We start from the raw sequence: 25,268 nt of genomic DNA on the forward strand, positions 1-25,268 counted from the left end.
GTATTTCGTATGAAGATGTTTAAAGTGTGATTAAAAACGTTTGTGAGTAATTAGAATAATTATAAAAAATTAATCATTTTTACAGTATGTAGTTAGCCAACATAACTAAATATTAAAAATTCTCCTTATGAATCGTTTGTATTTCGTATGAAGAGTTTTGAAGTATAATTAAAAAGGTTTGTAAGTCATTCATTTAATTTTAATTAAATTTTTTTATATTGTGAAGTTAGCCGGAAGCTATATAAAATGGACGCCGTCCTGTGATTGGTCGATTTGCTTATGGTAAATACTAAAATTTTCTCATGTGTACTGACTTTAAGTGTAAGCAATTATTAATTAATAATAAATTAGTCATGGATTAAAAGTTACAAAAGAGATAAATTTGCTCGTTTTGCTTACACTTAAAGTCAGTACACATGAGAAAATTTTAGTATTTACCATAAGCAAATCGACCAATCACAGGACGGCGTCCATTTTATATAGCTTCCGGCTAACTTCACAATATAAAAAAATTTAATTAAAATTAAACGAATGACTCACAAACCTTTTTAATTATACTTCAAAACTCTTCATACGAAATACAAACGATTCATAAGGAGATTTTTGGCTGAAAAATTTCCGGCTAACTTAATACGAATCACAGTATATACAGTAGCGCAACTCCCTGTCGGCACCTTTGAAGTTTGTGTAGCATAAAATGAAATGCGCATGCGCGAAGTCAGCGAGTATACTAGTACTGCCATCTGTACTTTCCTCTTTGGGAGTTCACAGCTTGCCTGCTAGGTTCGCTGCGATCTAGAAGTCGCATTTAGACGTATGTAGAGAGAGAACGACTACTGCCGTCTATCTCTGTCTCTCTCGCTCGTATTGCGACTTCTAGTCGAAAAACGGACACACTTAAGTGAGACCTCCCCCACCACTAAAAAAGGCCTGAGTTTCCAGACCTGTATGTAAAGCCCCTTGCACAATGCTAGGCAACAGGCAATAAGAACAGTAATAGTATCTATTCTCTGCTCCTATTGGCGAATATTTTCTGTTCCGCGTATTTATTGGTGAATAGTTTCTATTCCTTATTTCTATTGCCTGTTGCCTAGCATTGTGCAAGGGGCTTAAGACCGTGGTCACAACCAGTGTTGTCAGGTGGGTCAGGTTTTTCGCGCATGCGCGACAGTAATGGTGGTTAACCAGCGCTGTATCAAAGGTACCTGGTATCAGGTATCACATGGAAGATTTGGCGGGCTGAAGGAAAGTTACTGTATTACTGTATTTTATATTATGCGTGTGTGTAAACACATATGCATATATACGCAGATAAAAATGTGTGCCGTTGATTGCTCGGAATAATTTTCTAAGAGAACATTTTTTCGGGCGACCAGCGGCACACCTTTTTGTCTGTATTAGATACTTTATTGAGGCCGCGTTCGCTGCGCATGCGCGAAAAACCTGACCCGCCTGACAACACTGGTCACAACTGTCATTGTGGTTGCTGTCATTTTGTAGGAAGAATTTATGACCAAAAAATGTTCGGTAAATATAATTTACATTATCAAAATTTATTATCGTAACTCGAAAATGTTTATCGCTTGCATTATAGTCAAACGATACATGAGATATAATCTATCCTTTTATTTTTTTTTCGTTAGGTTGTTGTTGGTGTTGCTCCGCATTACGTCCAAGATATAAGAGGCTTGTTGACAATATCTTTCCAGTTAATCCTCAGGTCAAGATTTTCATATTTTTATTTTCCTTAATTTGTCTTATATATTTTTTTTAACTTTACTTATGAATAAGTATAAAATAATATTGAACTACTGCCCTCAACAATAGAGAGATTATTCTCTATTTAAAATGATTAATTCTATTAATATTTGATAATTCTATTTATATTTAGATCTGAGATATTTGAAGTATAAATAAAAAATTACATTTTTATATACAGGGTGTATCAGACCACCCGTGCCAGCCAAATATCTCGAAAACCAAGAACGACAAACAAAAATATTTCAGACAAAAGTTGTAGGGTTTCAAGTAACGTATTATATAGTAATATTGGTACGACCTTGAATAGTGTTGTCAAGGTCACGTGAAGGTCATCTTAAATTTCTTAAATGGAACCCCCTATTTTTCATTACATATTCTTGTAGCTTATCTCGAGGGCTTTTCAAAACACTATATTAAAGTATTTTTTCATTGAGTACTTTTCGAGTTATGAGGCTTGAAATAATTTCTTAATTTTACATAAACCGTAAAATATCTTGTAAAATATTCATTTTTCGATTATCTTACCTTAATACTTTTATGTACAAAATAATGAGAGGAATCAATTGATGTAAAGAAAACACAAAATTGTTTCGAAAAAAAAAAATGTAATGTTAATTGCAAATTACATTTTTTTTTTTCGAAACAATTTTGTGTTTTCTTTACACCAATTGATTCCTCTCATTATTTTGTACATAAAAGTATTAAGGTAAGATAATCGAAAAATGAATATTTTACAAGATATTTTACGGTTTATGTAAAATTAAGAAATAATTTCAAGCCTCATAACTCAAAAAGTACTTAACGAAAAGATACTTAATTATAGTGTTTTGGAAAGCCCTCGAGATAAGCTACAAGAATATGTAATGAAAAATAGGGGGTTCCATTTAAGAAATTTAAGATGACCTTTACGTGACCTTGACAACACTATTCAAGGTCGTACCAATATTACTATATAATACGTTACTTGAAACCCTACAACTTTTGTCTGAAATATTTTTGTCTGTCGTTCTTGGTTTTCGAGATATTTGGCTGGCACGGGTGATCTGATACACCCTGTATATTATACATTTATATATGTATATATATATATATGTATATATATATATATATATATATATATATATATATGTAATATAAATATAACATTTTATATATAATATAAATGTAATATATATATATATAAATTACATTTTTATATATATTATACATTTATATATATACATATATATGGCACTTAACTATATTAATGGATATCTCTAATTTTCAGGATGGTTTAATTAAAAATAATATGGAAAAACTAACATTTTATTCATTAAGTAGCCCTGAAAAGTTGGATAGGATTGGGGAATACTTATTCCAACGAGCTTCTAGAGATATTTACAGGTACATTTGCAAAATATATAATTTTATTACATGTACTTAATTTGATATATATATATATATATATATATATATATATATATATATATATAATAGTCTAGAATTGTAATGTCTAAGCATCTATATTATATAATCACTTTATGTAAGAAATACAAAAATTCTAATGACTCTTACAAATATGACTGGCAGAAACTCAATGTAATTATACTAACTTGCGACGTATTTATAATTGAAAAGCATTACACACACACACACACACATATACATATGTATATATATAAGTCCCATTTAAAAAACCTAGATTGACCCATACATAGCCTCAGCATCAATATCTAAGGTGAAACTCTAATATTTCTATCTTTTTCTCACTTCAAGTTCTACAATTTTTGTTTAAAACATTTTTCACAAAAATACCTTATTTAAGAGATATTCGAGGTGGGCAATTAAAATGGAATCCTGTATATGTATATATATGCATATGTGAGAAACCAGTTGATCAAGTTTGATTTAAGTATTATTTACGTATTAGGAGAAGAAATGGTTTTGTTGTAATTGCTATGGAAGCAATGGATCAGCTTCTAGTGGCTTGTCATGCACAAACTTTGAATCTATTTGTTGAAAGTTTCTTAAAGATGGTACAGAAATTATTAGAATCCACAGATCCACAATTACAAATTCTCGCAACACAATCTGTAAGTAATACTAGTAAATTCAAAAATTTCTGTTATTAGTTATTCTGCTTATTTAATTAATATATCGATCCTGCTCCACAGTTTGTTAGATTTGCCAACATTGAAGAAGATACACCTTCGTATCATACACGTTATGATTTCTTTGTATCAAAATATTCTGCAATGTGTCATTCTAATAACGATGATTCTATTATACGCAAACAAATAAGACTTGCTGGTATTCAAGGACTACAGGTATGGTGCCACTAAACATATGAAATGTCAGTTTATTTGTATCACAGTGACTTACATATTAAAAGGTATATATCTATGTTATTTATCTATATATGTTGTTACATAGGGGGTTGTGAGAAAAACTCTATCTGATGATTTGGTTGAGAATATTTGGGAACCTGTACATATGGACAAAATTGTACCATCATTGCTGTATAATATGCAAAATTCAAGGCAATTTAAAAAAAACTTAATATTATAAAATATACACTAATATACTGACTTAATATTATGAAATATACACACTAATATGTTGACAATGAATTTGTATTTGTAGATATGTTGATAAAGAACATGCAATGCCAGATAGCCCGACTGAAGAACGATCAGATCCGCCACAATTTGCAGAAACTTGTATGCGAGAATTGATCGGACGTGCATCGTTTGGTCATATTAGATGTGTTATAAGACCTGTATTAAGGTACAGAAAAAAAATAATTTTATTTTTAAAGGATTAATGTGTATATGAATATACAGTATTGGTCAAAAGAGTTGCAAATTATTCCCAAAAAATACTGAAAGTAAATGATTAAATTTTTATTTTTTCTTCTAGCTGTTTTACTTATGTTCATAAAATTATTGAAGCATAAAGTAACAATAATAATTTAATATTACAATATAATTTAATATTACAAAATGTATGTTTTTGTTTCACATTATTAAAGTAACTTCCTTGTTTTTATAAGTGATGCAATACTTTTAATTCGTACAATATTTCTATTTATAAGATATTAATAAAAGCCAATTATTTACAGACACTTGGATAATCACCAATTATGGGTGCCCAATTATTTTGCAATTCATACTTTTAGAATAATTATGTTTTCTATTCAGGTATATGCAAGAATGACTTATTTAATGAATTATTAATTTAATTGTAATATATAATTAAATATTAACATTAATAAATATTATATTTCATTTACTTTTCAGTCACAATATTCTTACACTGTAGTAGAAGCTTTAATGACACATCTCGACGATCATTCAAAGTCATCCCCAAAAATTCGCACCAGCATAGCAGATACCTTGTCTAAAATTATATCGATTGCTGCAGGTGAAAGTGTTGGTAAGAATATAAGATGATGAAATTAAATATATTCATTGTCAGCATAAATTTTTTAATTCTGCCTATTCCAAAAATTTTATTCCTTCAAATCTTCTTTCCAGATGAAATTTTTCCCATTGTAGTTTTCTGTAATTGATCTTTACTTTGGCTTCCTTTCCCTTTAATTACACAGTAGTATATATTTTATCATTAGTATATATCATTAGTATATATGTACAAATATAAGTGATAATTATCGAACTAGAAATAAACTAGAGTTTATCTCAATATTCTTAATTTTTTTTAACAATACATATTTTTTTAGGACCATCTGTATTAGAAATTATAAATTCTTTATTATCTCATCTCCGGGTAAGTGTAACAAGAAATCAATCATCAAGCAATGATGAGCAATTATACCAAGAAGCCCTTATTAATGCTCTTGGAGAGTTTGCAAATCATCTTCCAGATTACCAGAAAATTGAAATTATGATGTTTATTATGAGCAAAGTTCCATATAGTCAACCAGATCGTATTGTGTCAGTTGGCAAAGGAGACGTATTACTCCAAAGTATACTCTTAAAATCGTTGTTGAAGGTAAAAATCGTTTATTACAAAAAATTATAACCAATTAGATTTGTAATCTGCCAGCAGAATCTGTTTACAATTATTTCACATTAGATTAATGGTAAAAACCATTCAGAATCTGTTGTCAGATTACATCAGTGGCCATTAATGGTGGAACACTATATGTATATGTATTTATTTGTATAGAATCAAATCAAATTGCAATTTATTAATTTATTAAATTAATAGATCATAGAAGAACAAATATGTTCAAATAAATATTTAAACGTTTTAAATAAAATAGTAATAAAATAAAAATAATAAAAAAATAAAAATTAATAAAAATAAAAAAGTAAACAATTTCTATCAACAGAGATTATGCATATTATTGATTTGATTGAAATAAATTCATTTATATTAAAAAATTGTTTATATAAAATAAATAATTTGTTTACAATAGAATTATAAAGTTACAATCGAATTTGAATCTGTTTCTATAGTTTTTTTAGTCTTTTAAGTAAGATAATAAAACAGGTATTTTGTTTATTTTGTTTATATATAGGTTGGTACCAAATACCAAACTATTCATTTAAATACGACATTTCCACCCAGTTTTTTGGACCCATTACTAAGAATGTCATTAGCAGCAGATGCTGAAATGAGACTTTTAGTACAAAAAATATTCCATACTTTAATTGATAGACATCGTAATATTATGAAACTTGCTAAACCAACGTAAGTTTATATATCTTTCATTAAATTTTTATAAATAAATGTTAACATTTATTAATATCTTTTATTTTTTATGGCTTGTATCATTTATGATAATACATCAACTTTTCTCTTTTTTAGTGTGAATGTGGTGGAACTTGGTCTTGTTATTGAGAAAGCATCTAGACCAGATGTAATTTTTATTCGAAAACATGGTCCTGAGATCTATTTAGCATTATATGAATCATTAGAGCTGTCTAGTAATACTGTAGAAAATGTGGAATCTATTTATACTACATTGGCGTTACTTGCCATTGAATTAGCTTCTGAGGAAACTGTATTAGAATTATTGAGATTGGTGTTGAGCCTTCAAGATTTAGCATTAACAAGTGGTCAAATTAGTCTTTCATTAAAATTTAACTTACATGCAACAGTTATTAGTTTATTAGTTTTAATATCGTACGTCTGTAATATTACCGTACTTATGGATTATGCAAAAAAGGTGGGTAATTTTTTTTCTAATCATACATTCATTTATGCATATTTTTATTTAAGTTATAATAGATTTGCTAAAGTAAATTGCCCAATTAAATATATTTAAATTTGTTTTAAGGTAGTGGACGCACGTCGAAAAGATAGCCCACATTTGTTACCAGACTTACAATTACAATATGATGCTGCTCTGACATCCAGATTAACACCAGCTGTATTAGTTGATCAAACAGTTGTTAGTGAATGCTTAAAAGGAGTTGGACTTGATAGTGGAAAACTCCAGCAAGGATCGGGTTATAGTAGTAATTCTTTACAACACAGGTGATAAAACTATTAGTAGTAATGTAGTGCTCAATAATTAATTATGAATATTAAATGAAATTAGAAAAGCAGTATATTGTTTTATGTAAAAATGATATAATAAATATTTTCTATTAGGCATTCTTGGGTTGACAGTGCTGGACGGAATTCATTAGCTGATATTAATTCTGGAGGTCCAGAATTGGATAGTGGAGGTTCATCACCTAGTGTGCAAAAGGTTTCAAAATTGAAAAATATTAATATTTACAATTTTCATTAAATTAGCTAATGTATCTAACAATTAATATCATTTACATTTGCTTATGTTTTCTTTGATCTTCTGAATTATTTCGATTTATACTATTTTTTATTTTCAATTAATTTTTCACAGAAACTACCTGGAGAAGAACTAACATTTGAAAGCATGAAAAGAATCTTGACAGAAAATAATAATAATTATATAGTAGAAGAAGAAAAACGAATGCAACTTTCTCAGTTTTTCAGAAATGCACCATTCCAAGATTTAGTGTCAAAAACACAACCTAAGGTATAAAATGTATTAATTAAAAATCTTAAAAATATGCTATAATATCTGTATTATTTATAAAATTCTAAAAATCAAGGATATTTATTTTAATCTCTTTTTCTATTTGCAGCACGATGTTTTACAGAGTAAATTATCAGAAATATTTAATAATTTATCTGTTGAACCACGCAACACAGTTTCTACAACTGGACAACAAACGGATGCTAAACCAAGTCAAACCCCATCTTATGAAATTCACTTTCCTGAGTTGTTTGTATATTAAACCATTATTGTATATTAAGCTACTATTTTTGTTGGAAGTTTGTTAGAGCATTAGCTAAATGTTAGTATTGTATTGGAGCTTGCACATGTTACAATAAGAGCAATTGCTCATAATCTTTAAAGAATGACTCGTGTATATAGCAAAAATTAAAATAAACTAATAAATTTGTTTTATGTATAATTAAATACATATTAATTTATTGATATTAATAAGTTGTATTTGCACGTAACAAATCCTTTTTCTCTACACTTGTATTTGTTCTTAACACTGATGGACGCTGATACTACATTGACATCATTGTTCATCAAACATTAATTCTGCTGTCGCCACATTGATGTTATTTGTTTGTCGCTGTCCGCTATTCAGATTGATATTATGCAGGTAAAAAGAACCGAGCATAGCTACTGATGAAATTTATTTGTATAATTACCCGGCCTACATAGTGTTAATAAATCATTTTTTACATATGTATATATCACGCAGTACATTAAACTATAATTATTTTTATATCTTATTAATATAGCTGTTTAAAAAAATAAAAAATTGCCAGAGATTTTTAAATATATTCGTTTTGAATACTTACACGCTTGCATTTTAAATGTCATTTTTAATCATTTCTTCTTTTGATTTCTAAGCACTCATTTAATTAAAGTTTAAAGATAATTTTAATAACTCATTTATACGAATTACAAGCTAAAAATTGTAATATCATTTATTTTCCTACAGTGCAATTACAACAAATAAAGTTTACAGTTTCGTGTCCTTTTTTTAAATTATATTCCCACATATCAATTTAATGCAGTCAATAAGTAAATATAAAACAATATTACTAACACTAATAATTATTTAATTAAAAATATTTTTTTTAGAAAAATTAATAAAATTACTAATATTTTATATATATTCTCTAAATTAAAAATGATTAAGCAATGTCAAAAGCTTGTATATATATTTATATCATGTAGCATATACAGAGGAAATTTTATTTCAATATATATTCTATAATATATATTCTATATATATTCAATATATATTCTATAAATATATATTCTATAATATATATTCTATAAATATGTATATATTAAAACATGTTATGATTACTATATTGAAAAAGTTTTATTTTGTATCTTTTTTTTTATATTTGCTTCACATTTATCTAGTCACACAATATATATTAAGAAAAATACGTATACTTAACATACAGCAAAAAACTATTTTTTATTATACTTTATCGTCTATAAAGACCTGTTACATTAATATATAATTAATATAATATTTATCATATTAATATTATATTACCCACACGGAACATGACATCGGAGGTCCATATAACCTCCATATCTCCATATGACCTCTATCTGCACGGTGGATGTTCAATGGATCTCTAATAGAAATCCATATTATCTCCACGGTAGATGTCGTTTGTAAATTCATCATGGATGTCCATTAGGCTGGATCCTCATACCAGCTCATACAGACACCGGCGCTTTAACACCAGCGCTCAAGCGCTGTTTGAAATGTTGAGCAACAGCCAATGAGAGCTGTCCAATTGAGTACAATCCAGAGAGTACAATCGAAGTGATATTTTTTGTTCAATTTTATAAATAAACTAAATAAATGGTAAACTATTTTTATTATGTTTCTTTGTATTAAATGATATGTAAATCTATTTGATTTTACATGTTTTTCACAAAATTAAAAAATTCGATCTTCAGCAGCCACAAAACTGGTCTAGTGATTTTTTTATGACAATAGCGCGTCCAAAGTTCGACCAAGTTCAACTTTTTCAAACAGCATATGTACACACGAAATTTTTGACTATATAAATTGTATGATGTAGAATACGTAGAGTACGTACTATATATGTTGAAAGACAAAATTTATTAATTCGATGTTTCCCTGGCAAAAATGAGACGTTTGTTTGGCGTTTACATGAACGTTTGTGGAAGTTCGTCGAGAGTTTAAAAACGATTAGTAAAGAGTTTGTAGAACAAAAATTGCAACACTGCAGCGTTTAAAAGACGTTTGTATGTTATAGCGTAAACGTAAACGTTTGAAAAGTCTGAGTAAACTCTGTACACGAAGATGTATCAACGTTTACTGAACGTACTCTGAAAAATGTTACCTCAGCATTGCAAAACTTTCATGTAACATTATATAAAGAGTTTGTAGAACAAAAATTGCAACACTGCAGCGTTTGATAAGCATTCAAAACCCAACAGCGTTATGTAAGTGCTCTTACAAAGTTTGAAAAGCATATAAACTCTCAGAAAACCCTCACTCAACGGTTGTTAACGCTTTATAAAGTTTCTTATTTTCGCCAGGGCTACTCATCTCTGATACGATATGATTCAGTATTTTGTTTTGTTACTTACGTGTATTTATTTATATGCGTATATATGTACGCTATATATTCACGTGTACGTTTTTACACTAAAACACTGTCTGATGCCTAAAAAATAAGTTGAGCATTTTAGGTTATATCATTGTTAAACTCTTAACAAAGCTTTTAATTATATATAAATTCACTTCCATAATTTTTTGAATTAATTAACCAATTAACTTATTTATATTTATACACGATCTTTTCTATACATACATTTTCTATATACAGGGTGGACCATTTTAACCTTTAATGGAGAATAACTCGAAAACCAAGCCCGGGAGAGAAAAATGTTTCAGACAAAAGTTGTTTGGTTTCGAGGGGGCCATAAGATGGTATCATTGGTTTGACCTTGAAGAGTTATTTGAAGGTCACATGAAGGTCACCTTCAATTTCTTAAATGGAACCTACTATTTGTCATTGCATATTCTTGTAGCTTCTCTCGAGAGCTTTCCAAAACACTATAATTAAGTATCTTTTCGTTAAGTACTTTTTGAGTTATGAGGCTTGAAATAATTTCTTAATTTTACATAAACCGTAAAATATCTTGTAAAATATTCATTTTTCGATTATCTTACCTTAATACTTTTACGTACAAAATAATGAGAGGAATCAACTGGTGTAAAGAAAACACATAGTTGTTTTGAAGAAAAAATTATGTAATTTGCAATTAACAATTCCATATTTTTTCTTAAAAACAACTATGTGTTTTCTTTACACCAATTGATTCCTCTCATTATTTTGTACATAAAAGTATTAAGGTAAAATAATCGAAAAATGAATATTTTACAAGATATTTTACGGTTTATGTAAAATTAAGAAATTATTTCAAGCCTCATAACTCAAAAAGTGCTTAACGAAAAGGTACTTAATTATAGTGTTTTGGAAAGCTCTCGAGATAAGCTACAAGAATATGCAATGACAAATAGTAGGTTCCATTTAAGAAATTGAAGGTGACCTTCATGTGACCTTCAAATAACTCTTCAAGGTCAAACTAATAATACCATCTTATGGCCCCCTTAAAACCAAACAACTTTTGTCTGAAACATTTTTCTCTCCCGGGCTTTGTTTTCGAGTTATTCTCCATTAAAGGTTAAAATGGTCCACCCTGTATATAATTTTATTACAAGTCTACAAAATCCAACAATTCAGATAGAAATCCGAATATATTTGTGATGGCACATAGGCACTTTGGCGTTTAAGCGCCAAATAATCATGAAAAACTCAATCCTCATGATAGCGCTGTTGCTTTAACGCCATTCTCTTGTTATTTATTCTCACCACCCGTTTTTCACCAATAAGCGTTCGGTGTCAAAGCGCCGGTGTCTGTATGAGGATCCAGCCTAAGCGTAAGAAAATCGATCAATCATGGTCGATTTTCTTACGCTTACGTCTAACGTAACGTGCTTATGGAATTTTATGTGTGATGGCCAATAGCAGTCGATGCTGCTTGCATCTGCAAATTTGAGGGTCGATTGTGTATCACAACTTAGTGAAAATTACAAAAGTGAGCAAATTTACTAGATATTGACTAATGAAATTATAAATATTCTAGTACATTTGCTCACTTTTGTAATTTTCACCAAGTTGTGATATTCACTGCCAGCAGTACTGAAAATCTATAGGTTACTATAAATCACTATAAATTTGTCACTATAAATTTTCAGGCAGTGATTGGCTGCGTTCAGCAAAAGAAGCTGCTTTGCAACTATTGTAAAATTCGTGAGCCTGGGCCGGCGTCCCATGGAGCGGAAATATTCAGCGAAACGGAAAGTGCGGAGCCAGGGCGACCAATCACAGCCATTCCGTTTTTTTTGCGGTGCTTTTTCTATGGCTGTGATTGGCCGCGTTGGCTCCGCGCATTCCGTTCCGCTGAATATTTCCGCTCCATGGGACTTCAGCCTGATTGGTGTATGCTCTTAATTTTGACTGAATCTAAGAGCATACTCCAATCAGATTCACGAATTTTACAACAGTTGCAAAGCAGCTTTTCCTGCTGAACGCAGCCAATATCGGAGCGTAACCTATATACACTTAGGGTGCAAACCCATAGAGCGGAACGGCGTACGCAGAAAATCGCGGAACGGGAGTCTCGACCAATCACAGGCATTCCGCTATTTTCGTTGCGCGGATTCACGATCTCTATGTACCCATGGAGCGTAACGAGAGCAGCGCGGATTGCATGTGACCAATCACGAGTCTCCATTTAAAATTTGTTAAATTTTATTTCAATGTTTTATGCATTAAATTAAATATTTCTAACAGGAAATCCATTAAATATTATATTTATAAACGTGATTATAATAATTACTTTTAAATAGAATGATTTAAAAGTAATTATTGGAATATACTAATCGTTACGCTTTGCTTATTCCGCTCCATGGGTACCTCGGGATGTGATTTCGCGTAACGTATGTTGCGAATGTGGCACGCACACTGCTCCTAAAAATATCACCGATTTACATAGGCCCATATTCTGAATCCTCTTTTATCGATAAAAGTGCCTCTAAAAGTGGCATATAAGCCTTCTGATTGGCTACAGGCCGCTTTTAGGAGCACTTTTATCGATAAAAGAGGATTCAGAATATGGGCCATAGTGTTAGCGAACTGTTATGCCCGATTTCATCAACCGCGTTTAACTTTAATCTTAGTTCAACTTACTCTTTGTCTCTTTCTAAAGGAAGAATTAAAAGGAGATAAAGAGTGAGTTAAACTAAGATTAAAGTTAAACGCGGTTGGTGAAATCGGGCATTAATCCACAAAAGTCTTCAGCAAATTATAAAATAATAATAACTGCCAGGTAATATAGATAATGATATTAAATAATAGGTGTTAATTTAATTATAACATCCCTGAAGCATATACATGTTCAAAAGGCGAAAGATGTTAAATATCCTTAAATGCCCTTTGAACGTGTGCTGTCAAAATATTAAAAATAGTGTTTATTTATTATAGTGTTTATATTCTATATTTCAGTTTATTGTTATAACATTATTTTCATCCATGAGCAGTACGTTTACATTTGTATCATAATCGGAGAAACAGGAATGCTGCAATGGGTCCACTTTGCTCGATAGGATCCAGCCATAATACCCGCATTTTTTGTTCTGAAATTAATCTCTTATGAAGAAAAAGGATAGACTTTATATATAATAATAAATATAAAAAAAGTAACATAACCTTATTAAAATTCTCTCTTATAAAAAAAAAGAGTAAATAATAACATAATGTAAAAAATAACAAGTAATTTTAATTCTAAGAAGCATTAAAATTAAAAAAATTAGAATTAATTATCTTAATTGATTATAACTAGAATTTATAATAAAAATATTTCTTACCATTTGTGATATTTTCTTGTTCATATTCTTATTCATATTCGTTTTATCCGTTGTGTTGTGTATATTGATACTTCGAGATACTTAGGCCCATATTCTGAATCCTCTTTTATCGATAAAAGTGCCTCTAAAAGTGGCATATAAGCCTGATTGGCTACAGGCCACTTTTAGAAGCACTTTTATCGATAAAAGAGGATTCAGAATATGGGCCTTAACCTCGTGATATTGAGCACATGTACATGAAATTGCGTATTGCGCAGTTCTGCCGTTTTGCGGACAAAAGCTATCCGCTGAAAACCGCGGAATGTCACTGAAAATCACGGAATGCCTGTGATTGGTCGAGGCTCCCGTTCCGCGATTTCCTGCGTACGCCGTTCCGCTCCATGGGTTCGGTGGAATAATCACATTTATTAGTATCTTTGAACAAGTAAAGGTTAACTTTGCTATAGAAAGTTGTTTACATTAAAAGTATAAAGTAATATTTAATATAAATATATATTTTACAATAAGCACGTATGTACAGTTTTTTATTTTAATTCACATGACTATGTAAATAGAGTTTAAAATTATTAATCTAATGTAAATATTGCAGGAAAATTGTGCTTGAAAAGAAGTGTGGCTGTGCACTTTTCTTCTGGACAGCACTTCTAGATTGTTCAATCACAGGTAATTATTATTTTATATTATTTTTTATATAGACATCATCCAAATAATATTTATTTATTAATAAATCATCAAGTGCATATGTTTATATATATATATATATATATATATATATATATATATATATATAATTCATGTAATACATGTAGTTTTGTGACTTGATTCTAAAAACTAATAAGAACTATATAAAATCTATTAAAAGAAATTGACGTTTTTCAGCAAGTGACACAGAGGACACAGTGTATCACTTCATCCTTGTTGATTGCCGAATGTAAACAAGGTTGAAGTGATATACTATGTCCTTTGTCTTACTTGCTGAAAAACATCCAATATATAATAAGAATATATATATGATATATTTATGGAACATATTATTTGTTTAATTTTAATATACATTATTATACATAAGATAAGGTTCAAAATTGTTAACTTAATTTAAATATTGCAGGAAATTTATTTACATAAAGAAATGTAACTATACCCAGTCAGCCAAATCTGTTCTAACAGATTTTGCCAAGTGCCTGCTACAAATTATTGTCAGTAGAAAGACTGCTGATTGTGTGCAAAACTTGTTAGATAATGATAATAGAATGTTAGCAGAAATAAAATCTGCTATAAAATCTGCTGACATATTTGATAGCAGGACACTAGCAGAAACCGAGCAGGATTGGTACAGAATTATTGTAGCAAATTGGCAGCAGAAACAGAGCAAGATCTGTGCAATGCAATTTGATGTCAGATTGCCTATAGAAACTGAGCAGGATTTGCACACACAATCTCTGATAGCAGATTGACGGCAGAAACGGAACAGGGTTTGCATGATTCGATCCTTTGCTTACTGCTGTAAGCTATACTTTCTCGCAATCTAATTTCTGTCAGAAATATATATAAAGTCGCGATTATTAATAAAAGTTCAAAAAGTATAGTAATTATCATTTTAATTTCTATCACTTTAATTTCTGATATCTGATACAAGCAGATGAGATTAATAATATTAAACTGATTGGAATCAATATGATAAGTGGGAAATTATTTACTATCTATTTGAAGCATGAAGCAAGAATTTAATTCTAAATAAATTATATCTCAAGTTTTATAAGTTAAATTTACTTTAATCATTTATTTTATTATTAATTTAATTAAATTGAACTAGTCCTTTGCTACTGAGATATAACTACGATATAACATATATTACATTATGTATCATATTAGAAGAAAATTGTAATTTAACATGATAACTCGCTAATAATGCTTTTATTTAGCATCAATTTTATTGCATTTATATAACATTAATATAAGTAAGCGTAAATCTTGTTCAGTTTCTGCTGTCAATTTGCCATCAGATTGCATATACAAATTCTGCTTGGTTTCTGTCGACAATCTGACATCAAATTGCATTGTGCAGATCCTGCTCGGTTTCTGTCGACAATCTGTTGTCAGATTATGTTTTACAGACTCTGTCGCCAAAACACAAGCTTAATGCGGACACAAATGGCTATGGTGTGGGATTCTGATCGAATCTGCTGCCAATCTGCTACCATTCTGCTGACATTTTGCTTACTGGGAAGTATATGGCTTCATTTCTTTAAAAATAAACTGCATTATTTATATTAACTTAATAATTTTAAACTCTACATACATTTATTAAAATAATTTTAAACTGTACATTTGCTTATTGCGAAATATATTTAAATATTAAATATTTCTTTATTTATTTGATATTTTAAACGTTTATAGTTTATAAATTGTATATTTAAAATATTTAAAATAATTTGTGTAGATATATTAAAAAAAAGAGTGATATAAAAATTTATTTAAAAAAAAGATAAAAAAATGCACAATGTATATGCACCAATTGTAAAAAAAAAATTGTATATATTATTGTAAAAAACTGTTTTACAACAGTGTTATTTTAATTTGTACAAATCAATATCTTAGTTAACAAAAACTTCTATTAAAAAAAGTTGACAAAATAAGTGCCTTAATTTTCTACAAATATAATAATTTTTACATTTTATTATATTTTATTGATGTAAGTAAATTAAATTTATTTTCATATAAAAATATAGTTTTAAATTAAATTTATTATCTGCTGATTTAATATATATTTTGAAATTTAGCAATGCCAAGTTTTTAAATTCAAATTTTTTTTATATTCTTATTTTTTATTAATTTTTAGTTTTTAATTTTTGAATAAGTAATTTTTAATATTATAATTTTTGTAGCAAACTAAAACAATTATATCATACAATAATCTTTTCAATTGAAATGTTTTTATTTAAAATGTCATAAACTTTTAGTATAACGGTGCAATTTTTTATATCATTATTTTTACAAGCAATTAAGACAACTATTTTGGACGACTTTAATGTAACAGTTTTTTTAAATTAAAATAACATTAATTTGTACACTTTAAAATAACACTATTTTATAAAACAGTTTTTTACAATAATATATACAATAATTGTTTACAATTGCGGAATATGGTGCTTTTTTTACCTTATTTTTAAAAAATAAGTTTTGAGATATATTAGTATTACTTTTGTCTTAAGGCACTTGTCATCATATTATTTCATGATACGTATTTCTCGCAGAAACATCTTGTGGTCTTGTTGATGTATCTCGTGATTGTCGCCACCTTGTCATTGAGCTCTTGCAGAATAAAATTCACGACGTTTATGCAAGTAAGTTGCATTTTCACATATACGTACACATATGTACGAATGTATACATATGTTAAACAAGATTTGGAGTCGCTAAACACTGGAAATAACAGAATAGTGGGAACAAATCTACGGAATCCTGATTTATATTCGTGATCTGTACACATACGCTTACATATTTTGCTGTGTATAATTTAATAGCTTTTTTACTCTCTATCTCTTTTCTTTTTATTTTTATAATCGCTATGGAAATGTGTGATGAATTGACCAAAAAACGTAAACGAAGTTTTGCAGACGCTTGGCTTAGTGATGATCGATACAAATCTTGGATACGCAAAGTATCATCTGATGATAGTCTTTATTATTGCACCATATGCAATAAAAATTTTTCGTGTAATTCAACACATGTATCCAGACATGCGGATTCTGCATATCATAAAAATAATATTAAAGTAAAGACATTATCTGAGATTAATTGTAATAATGATTTACCAACAAAAAAATCACGTAAAGCAGTGTTTCGACAAGAATGGTTAGATATTGAGCAATTTAAAGTTTGGTTACGTGAAGTACCACATGATGCAAGTTTATTTTTTTGTTCAATTTGCGATAAATCTATCGTTGGTGGTTTATCACAAATCTATCGTCACGCAAAATCCAAAGCGCATGTAGATAAATGCGAAAAAAATTATATTGAAGTAAGCACGTCGAATGAAGATTCTAATATGCAAACTAATGAAACACTCTTATCGTTAACGTTTGATAAGCGTAGAAAATCAGCGGAAATCAGATATGCTGCATTAATTGCCGATAAAAATATCCCACATCAAACTGCAAAAGAGATTCTTAACTTCTTTCAACATATAGGAAAAGAGCCTAATGTGTTGAAAAATATGAGCATGGGTCGAACGAAATGTACAAATATTATTACAAATGTTTTATGTCCTGTTGAGACGGATCGTATTGTTAATAAAATTCAGAACATAAAATTTTCAATTTTTATTCACGAAACGTCTGATACTACTAATAATAAATGGATAACTTTTCTTGTTCGATATGTTGATCCGGAAACATTAGATATTCATTCACAATTATTAAAATTAGTTAATATTGATGCCAAAGATTCAAGCGCAGAGAAATTGTTTTATGCATTTAAATGTGAAATGTGGAAATTACAGATACCGTTTTCAAATATTGTTGCCCTATCATATGACAATGCATCTATTATGACAGAAAAACATTTATCATTTAAAAATAAATTCGAAGAAATATGTCCACATATATTAACCTTTTCTTGCCCTTGTTATTCCGCCACATTAGCAGCGCATGAGGCTTCTACTAAAATACCCGAATTTTGCGAGGAATTTATAAAAAAGATTGCTAATTACCTTAATAGCAGCCCAAAACATTCGGCTATTTTTCATGAATTCTGTGAATGTTTTCAAGAAAAAAATCGCAAAATATTAAAATTATGTGATACACATTGGATTTCTCACTATTTATGTATTAAAAAACTTCTTGAATCTTGGGATACAATTAAATATCGCCTTACTGAAATAATTGTGAATGAGAAAACAAAGACTGGAGAATATCTATTGTTTATGATGGACAATGTAGAAATGAAAGCTTACTTTCTTTTTTTAAAATACATTTTAAATTTCTTTAACACATTTAATGTTTTTTTTCAAGCTTTAGAAACAAGGATTCATTTGTTGCAGCCAAAATCTGTGAATTTGCTTTTCCAAGTCTGTCGAAATTTTTTAAAAAAAGAACACTTAAAACCATTATCCACAAATATTATATTCTCTCTAAAAGAAAATCAAAAAGCTATTAATAAGATTATTTTAGGCTCAGAATGTGAGGAATACCTTAACGAATTAACGATAAAAGGTCACGTAAACATAGTTTCAACTGTTCGAGAAAATTGTTTAACATTTTATATAACTGCCGCAGAAGAAATTTGTAAAAGATTACCTATAAATGACACATTTTTATCAAAGTTACAAGTTTTTGGACAATATGAAAGTTTATATAATAATAATAATAGAGAAACATTATTCAATGATATTTCTTTCGTAATTAAAACTATAGGTGAAAATGATGATTTTGATGAAAATGCTTTAAAGCAAGAATGGATGACGTTACCATCAGAATTTACAATAGCAGAAAAACAAAGGCTTTCTAAACTAAATTTCGATAATATGTGGAAAGAAGTTTTACAACGGCGACACACCAATAATATCATTAAATATCCAAATTTAACAAATGTTCTAAATATTATTAGATCACTTCCAAATTCTAATGCCGATTCGGAGAGAATGTTTTCTCTTTTAAGTAATATAAAAATGAAAAAACGTAATAAATTTTCATCGGCTTCTGTTAATGCTATTTGTGTTTTTAAGTCAGCATTAAAGACAAGGGGAGAAACAGCTATAAACATGACAATTGATGAAAATCATTTGTCTCTTATGTCGTCAGACAAATTATATGCTACCGCTACTAAACAAAATAAAAATATTTTACTACATACTGCGGATAATACTGACATAGCTGGTTCTTCATCTAATAAATAATAAATTCTGTTTGTTAAAAAGATATTTGTAAAAGAAATGACAATTGTAAAAAGCATGTAAAAAATATTTTGTCTCTATCTTTGTAAATATATCATACTCTTGTAATTCTTTGGTAATTTGTCCTTTATTTTATTCTATCCATTCTCTGTTCCATCTACGTTTCCTATCAGTCCTATCACTTCAAATCCACTTAAATATTTCCAAGCCGCTTTATCTTTATTTGTGGTAACAGTATGATCTATAAACACATTCTTGCTCTCTCTCCCTTTCCTCTCTATGTTCCTCTTTGTCCCCTATTACTTGCCTCTTCTTTCCTTTTCTTCACTTAGACATTCATCCTTTTTATTTCATTTGAACCATCTTCGGACCAGTCTCATTTTATATCCTACTTTCACTTCTTTTCCTTTCTTTTTTTTTCTTCTTTTGTTATTTTTCTTATTATTCTTTGCATCTCTCTTTCTTTCTTTGTTAAATCGTATGTATATTTCTTTTCCAATTCTTTCTTCTTTATTACCTGCTTCTTAATTTCTCACCTTTCTACTATTACCACTATCCCTTTCTTTCTTTCTCCCTCCTTTATCATATACACTTTCTCAAGTTTTATTTCTATTCCTAATCTCTCCTCTATGAACTCTTCTTTTCTTAATGTTTGTTTTTTTTAAATTTATCCTTCTATTAATAAATTCTTCTTTCTTTTCTCTCTTTCCTTTTGTTCTTGATCTTTATTTCTAATCTTTTTATTCTCTCTAGCATCCCCTATTTTTCCCTTCCATTTGTCTCCTTTTTTCTCTTCTTTTTCTTCTTTCTCTCTTTTCATATTTTCCATGAGTTTCCTGCAATCTTTTCTCATTTCTATCATTCTTCTTTAAAAATTCTTATCATTCCTTCGATTCTCCTTCCCATCTCTATCTTCAAATCCCTCCTCATATCAAAACTCTCTAGGATTTTTTTTCTGCTTATTTTTACTTCCCCCCTTCTTTCTATCTTTGTTGACATTTATAGCTTTCCTTTAAAATGTCTTTACCAATCCACTATCTATCCTTATTCTTCTCTTTTACATTTTACTTCAATAGCTATCCTCCTAATCTCCAAAACTATCTTCTGATTTCTTCTTTTTTCTTGCTTCCTTATCTTTCATTCCACTTCTCGATTTTCCTTTTATCTCCTCTTCATTTTCTTTTTTCTTACCTCTATTCTTCTCTTCTTTTTTCTCGTTTATCACTCATTTTCTTTCCCTCTGACTACTAATAACTAACTTTCCTCCATATTTCATAGTTTTCATGATATTATAATTATAATATTTATTGTAGTGTTGAAATGTACAAAAATAAATATAAATAAATATGAATAATATAAATAAATATTAATTTCATAAAAATAAAAATTATTAATTTCATAAAATTTAAAAAACTTTTTGGTTTTAATTCATTTTTAGTTTTTAATATTTATTAGATATATTTTATGCTATTCATCTTAATTATCTTTTTATTAAAATAATAAATGATGACTTTCCGCATCACTCAAAGAGTAGCACTAATAACGTTTAGAGTTTTTCCTGAGAATTTCGAATAATCCCGCATCCTGTTTCTAATCCTGTATTCCGATCTTGGAAATCATGTTCTCATATTCTTTACCAAACATTTTCGGTCGATCATCTAGACATAAAAGAACTCTTTCTCTTCCACCATTTACTCTCGATCTTGAGGAAGAATATTCTTCCTCTTTGAATATTTGAAGCCTATTCCATCCTCGAAGAATGCTCTCCTTTAGCGCAATATGTTTTTCCTCCATATGGAAATGGAGTTTTCTCGTCGATAGATAATATGTGTGCGGTCTAAGCGCCGTATACATAAGTTACAATCCCTTCTGCTTAGCAGTAAGTCGTGCCTCATCCGTTTAGCAAATAAGTTGCGTCTAATACTAAATCGCATTCAATTCGCTTAGCAGTAAGTCATATCTCGTCCGTCTAGCAGTAAGTTATGCCTCGTCTGTCTAGTAATAAATTGTGTAGCGTCTTTAGCTATAAGCCGCGTCTAGCTTTAAGTTGTACGCTATTCGTCATTTTCATCCGCCTGTGTACATACATGATGTTCTTCACAATAAATCATTTGTTGCACTAAGATACGGTTCTGTAAATTTGAATTTCCCTTTCTTCCAAATCCTGATATTGACAAGCCGATCTGTTATCGGGAAAAGCGATCCATTATAAGGTAACATTTAAGGGATTATCATTTTTTTCTAGTACATAAAATCAATACATTATTAGAAATATATATATATATATATATATATATATATATATATTTTATTTATTTATTTATTAGAAATATAATATTTACTAATTAACAATCTATGCTTCATAATTACATGACTCGTCGGCGTCATAAACTTTGTACGTTTGATATAAATTATGGCTTTGGTCAATTCCGTTGTAAATTCAAAATTTTCGATTTGATGAGATTTCAAACCTCATATACAGGGTGATTCAAAACAACCTGATTGTCTTTGAAATATGATATTCTTGAACGAATTCTAAGACTATTTTTCCTCTTCAAAAATTTTGTTCAAAGCTTAATTTTTGAGTTATAATAGAAAATAGTTGGCTACTCACGAGTCCGATACAACGGGCAGAAAGGGACGGCGCAACGCGTCACGAGACAAATGCTAATAATAATAACAAACATAACATAACATAAACATAACATAATATAACATAACATAACATAACATTCTTAAACGCAAAATAATAAATAAAGAATAAAATAATTGAGAGAGAGAGAGAGAGAGAGAGAAAGAGAGAAATAGGGACTTCTAATCGCTATTTATCGTGTAATTTTATGTCTTAATTTGTGCGGAAGTAAATATTTGCAAGTAATAATAAAATAGTGTTTAGTATATAATAGATAGTTTGTATATATGCATAGATGTTTTGTATATATGTTTATATGAACTTTTTCTCTTATTTTCATCCATATTTTTCACAATATCGGCAATGTTCGGGTATGTACATACACGTATACATGTGCATCTATTTTGTGTGTGTTATTAATTTTCTAGTAATATTAACAAAATGTGTATTTTACGTAGTATCAAAGCATTTTTTTAGCTTACCAAACCTCTCTCTCTCTCTTCCTCTCTCTCTCTCTCTCTCTCTTCCTCTCTCTCTCTCTCTCTCTCTCTGTCTGTCACTCTTTCTCTTTGTTTGTTTGTGTGCAACATTATTAATTAATGTAGCATTTAAAAAATCTTATTATTGCTAGATATTGTTATTATCATTTTATTTTCATATTTTATATTTTCTTTATATACATATAAATTTCTTTATTTCTATATATTTTTTTGAACAATTAATTTTAAATAATAAATACATTTCTATTCGATCAAAATAAAGAAATATATGACCAAAAATAAATGTTTATATTATGTCTCCATTGAAAAAATTTTGATAACTAGAATAGCGATAGCCGAACCATTTTTTTGCAAATGACTATAAGTGCTTTGTCCTTTGATAATTTCTACTAATAACTATAATTATATGCTGGTTAAATTTAGTAGTGTCTTTTATATCATCAAGATGAACACTTGTTTTCTAATGCTTAGTTTCTTTTGTTTCATAAGTGAGTATTTATATCGTTATAAATTTTACATTATTTAAAAAAAAAGTTTTTTTAATTTATTAAATCTAATACGTTTAAATCTAGTGCATTCGCATAAAATTTCGAGCAATTCAATAGAAAGAATTATCGGTGGCATTGACGCCAATATCCAATCAGCTCCTTATCAAGTAAGTAAACTTTTATACTTGTTTTTTTTTATTTAATATTATATAAAAATATTAATATCATTATTACATTATTATAATAATGATATACTATATATTATATAATAATATAAGTATTATATTATAATAATAGTATTTTAATTGTACATATACAGAATATATATACAATACTAAATATTGAATATAAAATAACAATTTTTATTCGCTGCTTATTGTAATAAAATAAAAAATATATAACTTTGTTTTCTAGAAAATATAAATTAAAGAATAAATTGAAATACGCACACACACACACACACACACACACACACACACACACACACACACACACACACACACACACACACACACACATACATAAATTCTAAAATTTTGTATAAATAAAATAAATAAAAATAAATAACTAAAATAAATAAAATAAATAAAAAATATATAACTTTGTTTTCTAGAAAATATAAATTAAAGAATAAATTGAAATATATATATATAAATTCTAAAATTTTTTCATCAAAACTACGAGATTCTAACTTTTTCTGAACTTTAATCAAGATTATATCATAACAAAATTCTCTTATTTTTATAGCTACAAATGAGAATAATAAATAATAATGATGATCAATATATATGCAGTGCTTCTATAATAAACATTCATTTGGCTGTGACAGCGGCTCATTGTATAATGGCGTAAGTAAAATAATTAAAATGAGGTTTAGAAATAATTTTTAATTTTTCCTCATTATATATGGTTACATATAAGATTTTTTTTATTTTATAATAAATATACAATATATCACACAGAGCCAAAGATCCTCTTAAAGAAATCATCATAAAAAGTGGATGCTCTTTTCTTTATGAGAAATGTAATGTTCATAATATTATCAATTTTGTTATACACGAAAATTACAATAGTATTATCAATGACTATGATATTGCTGTTATCGAAGTATCACCCATTTTCACATATAATCATTTTACGAAAGCAGTTGATTTGGCATTAAATAAAAATGTCTATACAGAATGGGGAAAAGTTTGCGGTTGGGGATACCATTCGGTAAATAGAAATTATTTTAACAATATAATATATCCATATATAATAATATAATGGTATTATATTTCCACTTTTTGCTTGCATATAAAAAAAAGTAATATTTTATGAAATATAGAAAAACAATGATTATGACGATGATATCAATCCAATTCTGGCCAACACTTTGCAGTGTATCCAAATACCACAAATATCAAAAAGACAATGCTCTGAATATTATAAATATAGATATATAATAACACGTCAAATGTTATGTTATGGATTTCAGAATGGAAAAAAAGATGCTTGTAAAGTAAGTCTTAAATTAAGCCATAATTGTCACTATCTCTCTCTCTTTCTTTTAATTGTTATTATTTACCGAAATAGGGTGATTCCGGAGCAGGATTAGTTAATAAGGATAATGTGCTACTTGGTATAACTTCATGGGGAGATGGTTGTGGTGAAATCAATTCTCCTGGTGTATACACTGATGCTACATTTCTTGCACCTTGGATTAATAGTATAATTAAAATAACTAAAGAAAGACATACTTATGATTATAAATATGGATGCGTGCTTTGTGAAATAATAAAACAAATATTAAAAGTTGTATCAAATATATGTTTAACATTTATGTCATACAATTAAAAAAAGTTGTTTTATCATTGTTTCATTGGAAGACATTCAAATACGAAATTTTATTAATTTTTTAAAAACACTATAATATGTACATTTTATTACTTCAATGTATATTTTATTATTTTAATGTATATTTTCTAATTAAAGATTTTTATTACCTTCTCAAATAGTAAT

General features: G+C 28.5%; 3 protein-coding genes across 3 annotated transcripts; all 3 read left to right on the forward strand.

Moving 5' to 3' along the window:
- The first annotated feature begins 1,297 nt into the window (after positions 1-1,297).
- Stma (Protein EFR3 homolog stmA) lies at positions 1,298-8,495 on the forward strand. Its single transcript, XM_083097260.1, has 16 exons — positions 1,298-1,527; positions 1,644-1,720; positions 3,029-3,144; positions 3,671-3,833; positions 3,915-4,067; positions 4,174-4,280; positions 4,384-4,527; positions 4,862-4,940; positions 5,040-5,175; positions 5,480-5,751; positions 6,284-6,456; positions 6,574-6,934; positions 7,046-7,245; positions 7,363-7,462; positions 7,616-7,771; positions 7,881-8,495. The coding sequence occupies exons 1-16, from the start codon at positions 1,431-1,433 to the stop codon at positions 8,031-8,033; spliced, it is 2,487 nt and encodes an 828-aa protein (XP_082953386.1). The 5' UTR covers positions 1,298-1,430; the 3' UTR covers positions 8,034-8,495.
- Positions 8,496-14,292: 5,797 nt separating this feature from the next.
- Positions 14,293-21,770, forward strand: LOC145970606 (uncharacterized). Its single transcript, XM_083097484.1, has 4 exons — positions 14,293-14,300; positions 14,344-14,417; positions 17,009-17,098; positions 18,767-21,770. The coding sequence occupies exons 1-4, from the start codon at positions 14,293-14,295 to the stop codon at positions 19,648-19,650; spliced, it is 1,056 nt and encodes a 351-aa protein (XP_082953610.1). The 3' UTR covers positions 19,651-21,770.
- A 1,446-nt stretch (positions 21,771-23,216) lies between these two features.
- LOC145970001 (trypsin eta) lies at positions 23,217-25,268 on the forward strand. The gene is made up of 6 exons (XM_083096345.1): positions 23,217-23,267; positions 23,352-23,434; positions 24,015-24,115; positions 24,230-24,482; positions 24,595-24,768; positions 24,843-25,268. The coding sequence occupies exons 1-6, from the start codon at positions 23,225-23,227 to the stop codon at positions 25,101-25,103; spliced, it is 915 nt and encodes a 304-aa protein (XP_082952471.1). The 5' UTR covers positions 23,217-23,224; the 3' UTR covers positions 25,104-25,268.

The sequence above is a fragment of the Camponotus vicinus genome, unplaced genomic scaffold, assembly GCF_025532165.1.
Source record: "Camponotus vicinus isolate PSW18456_S1 unplaced genomic scaffold, iyCamVici1.0 SCAF_4, whole genome shotgun sequence".
NCBI lineage: Eukaryota > Metazoa > Arthropoda > Insecta > Hymenoptera > Formicidae > Camponotus > Camponotus vicinus.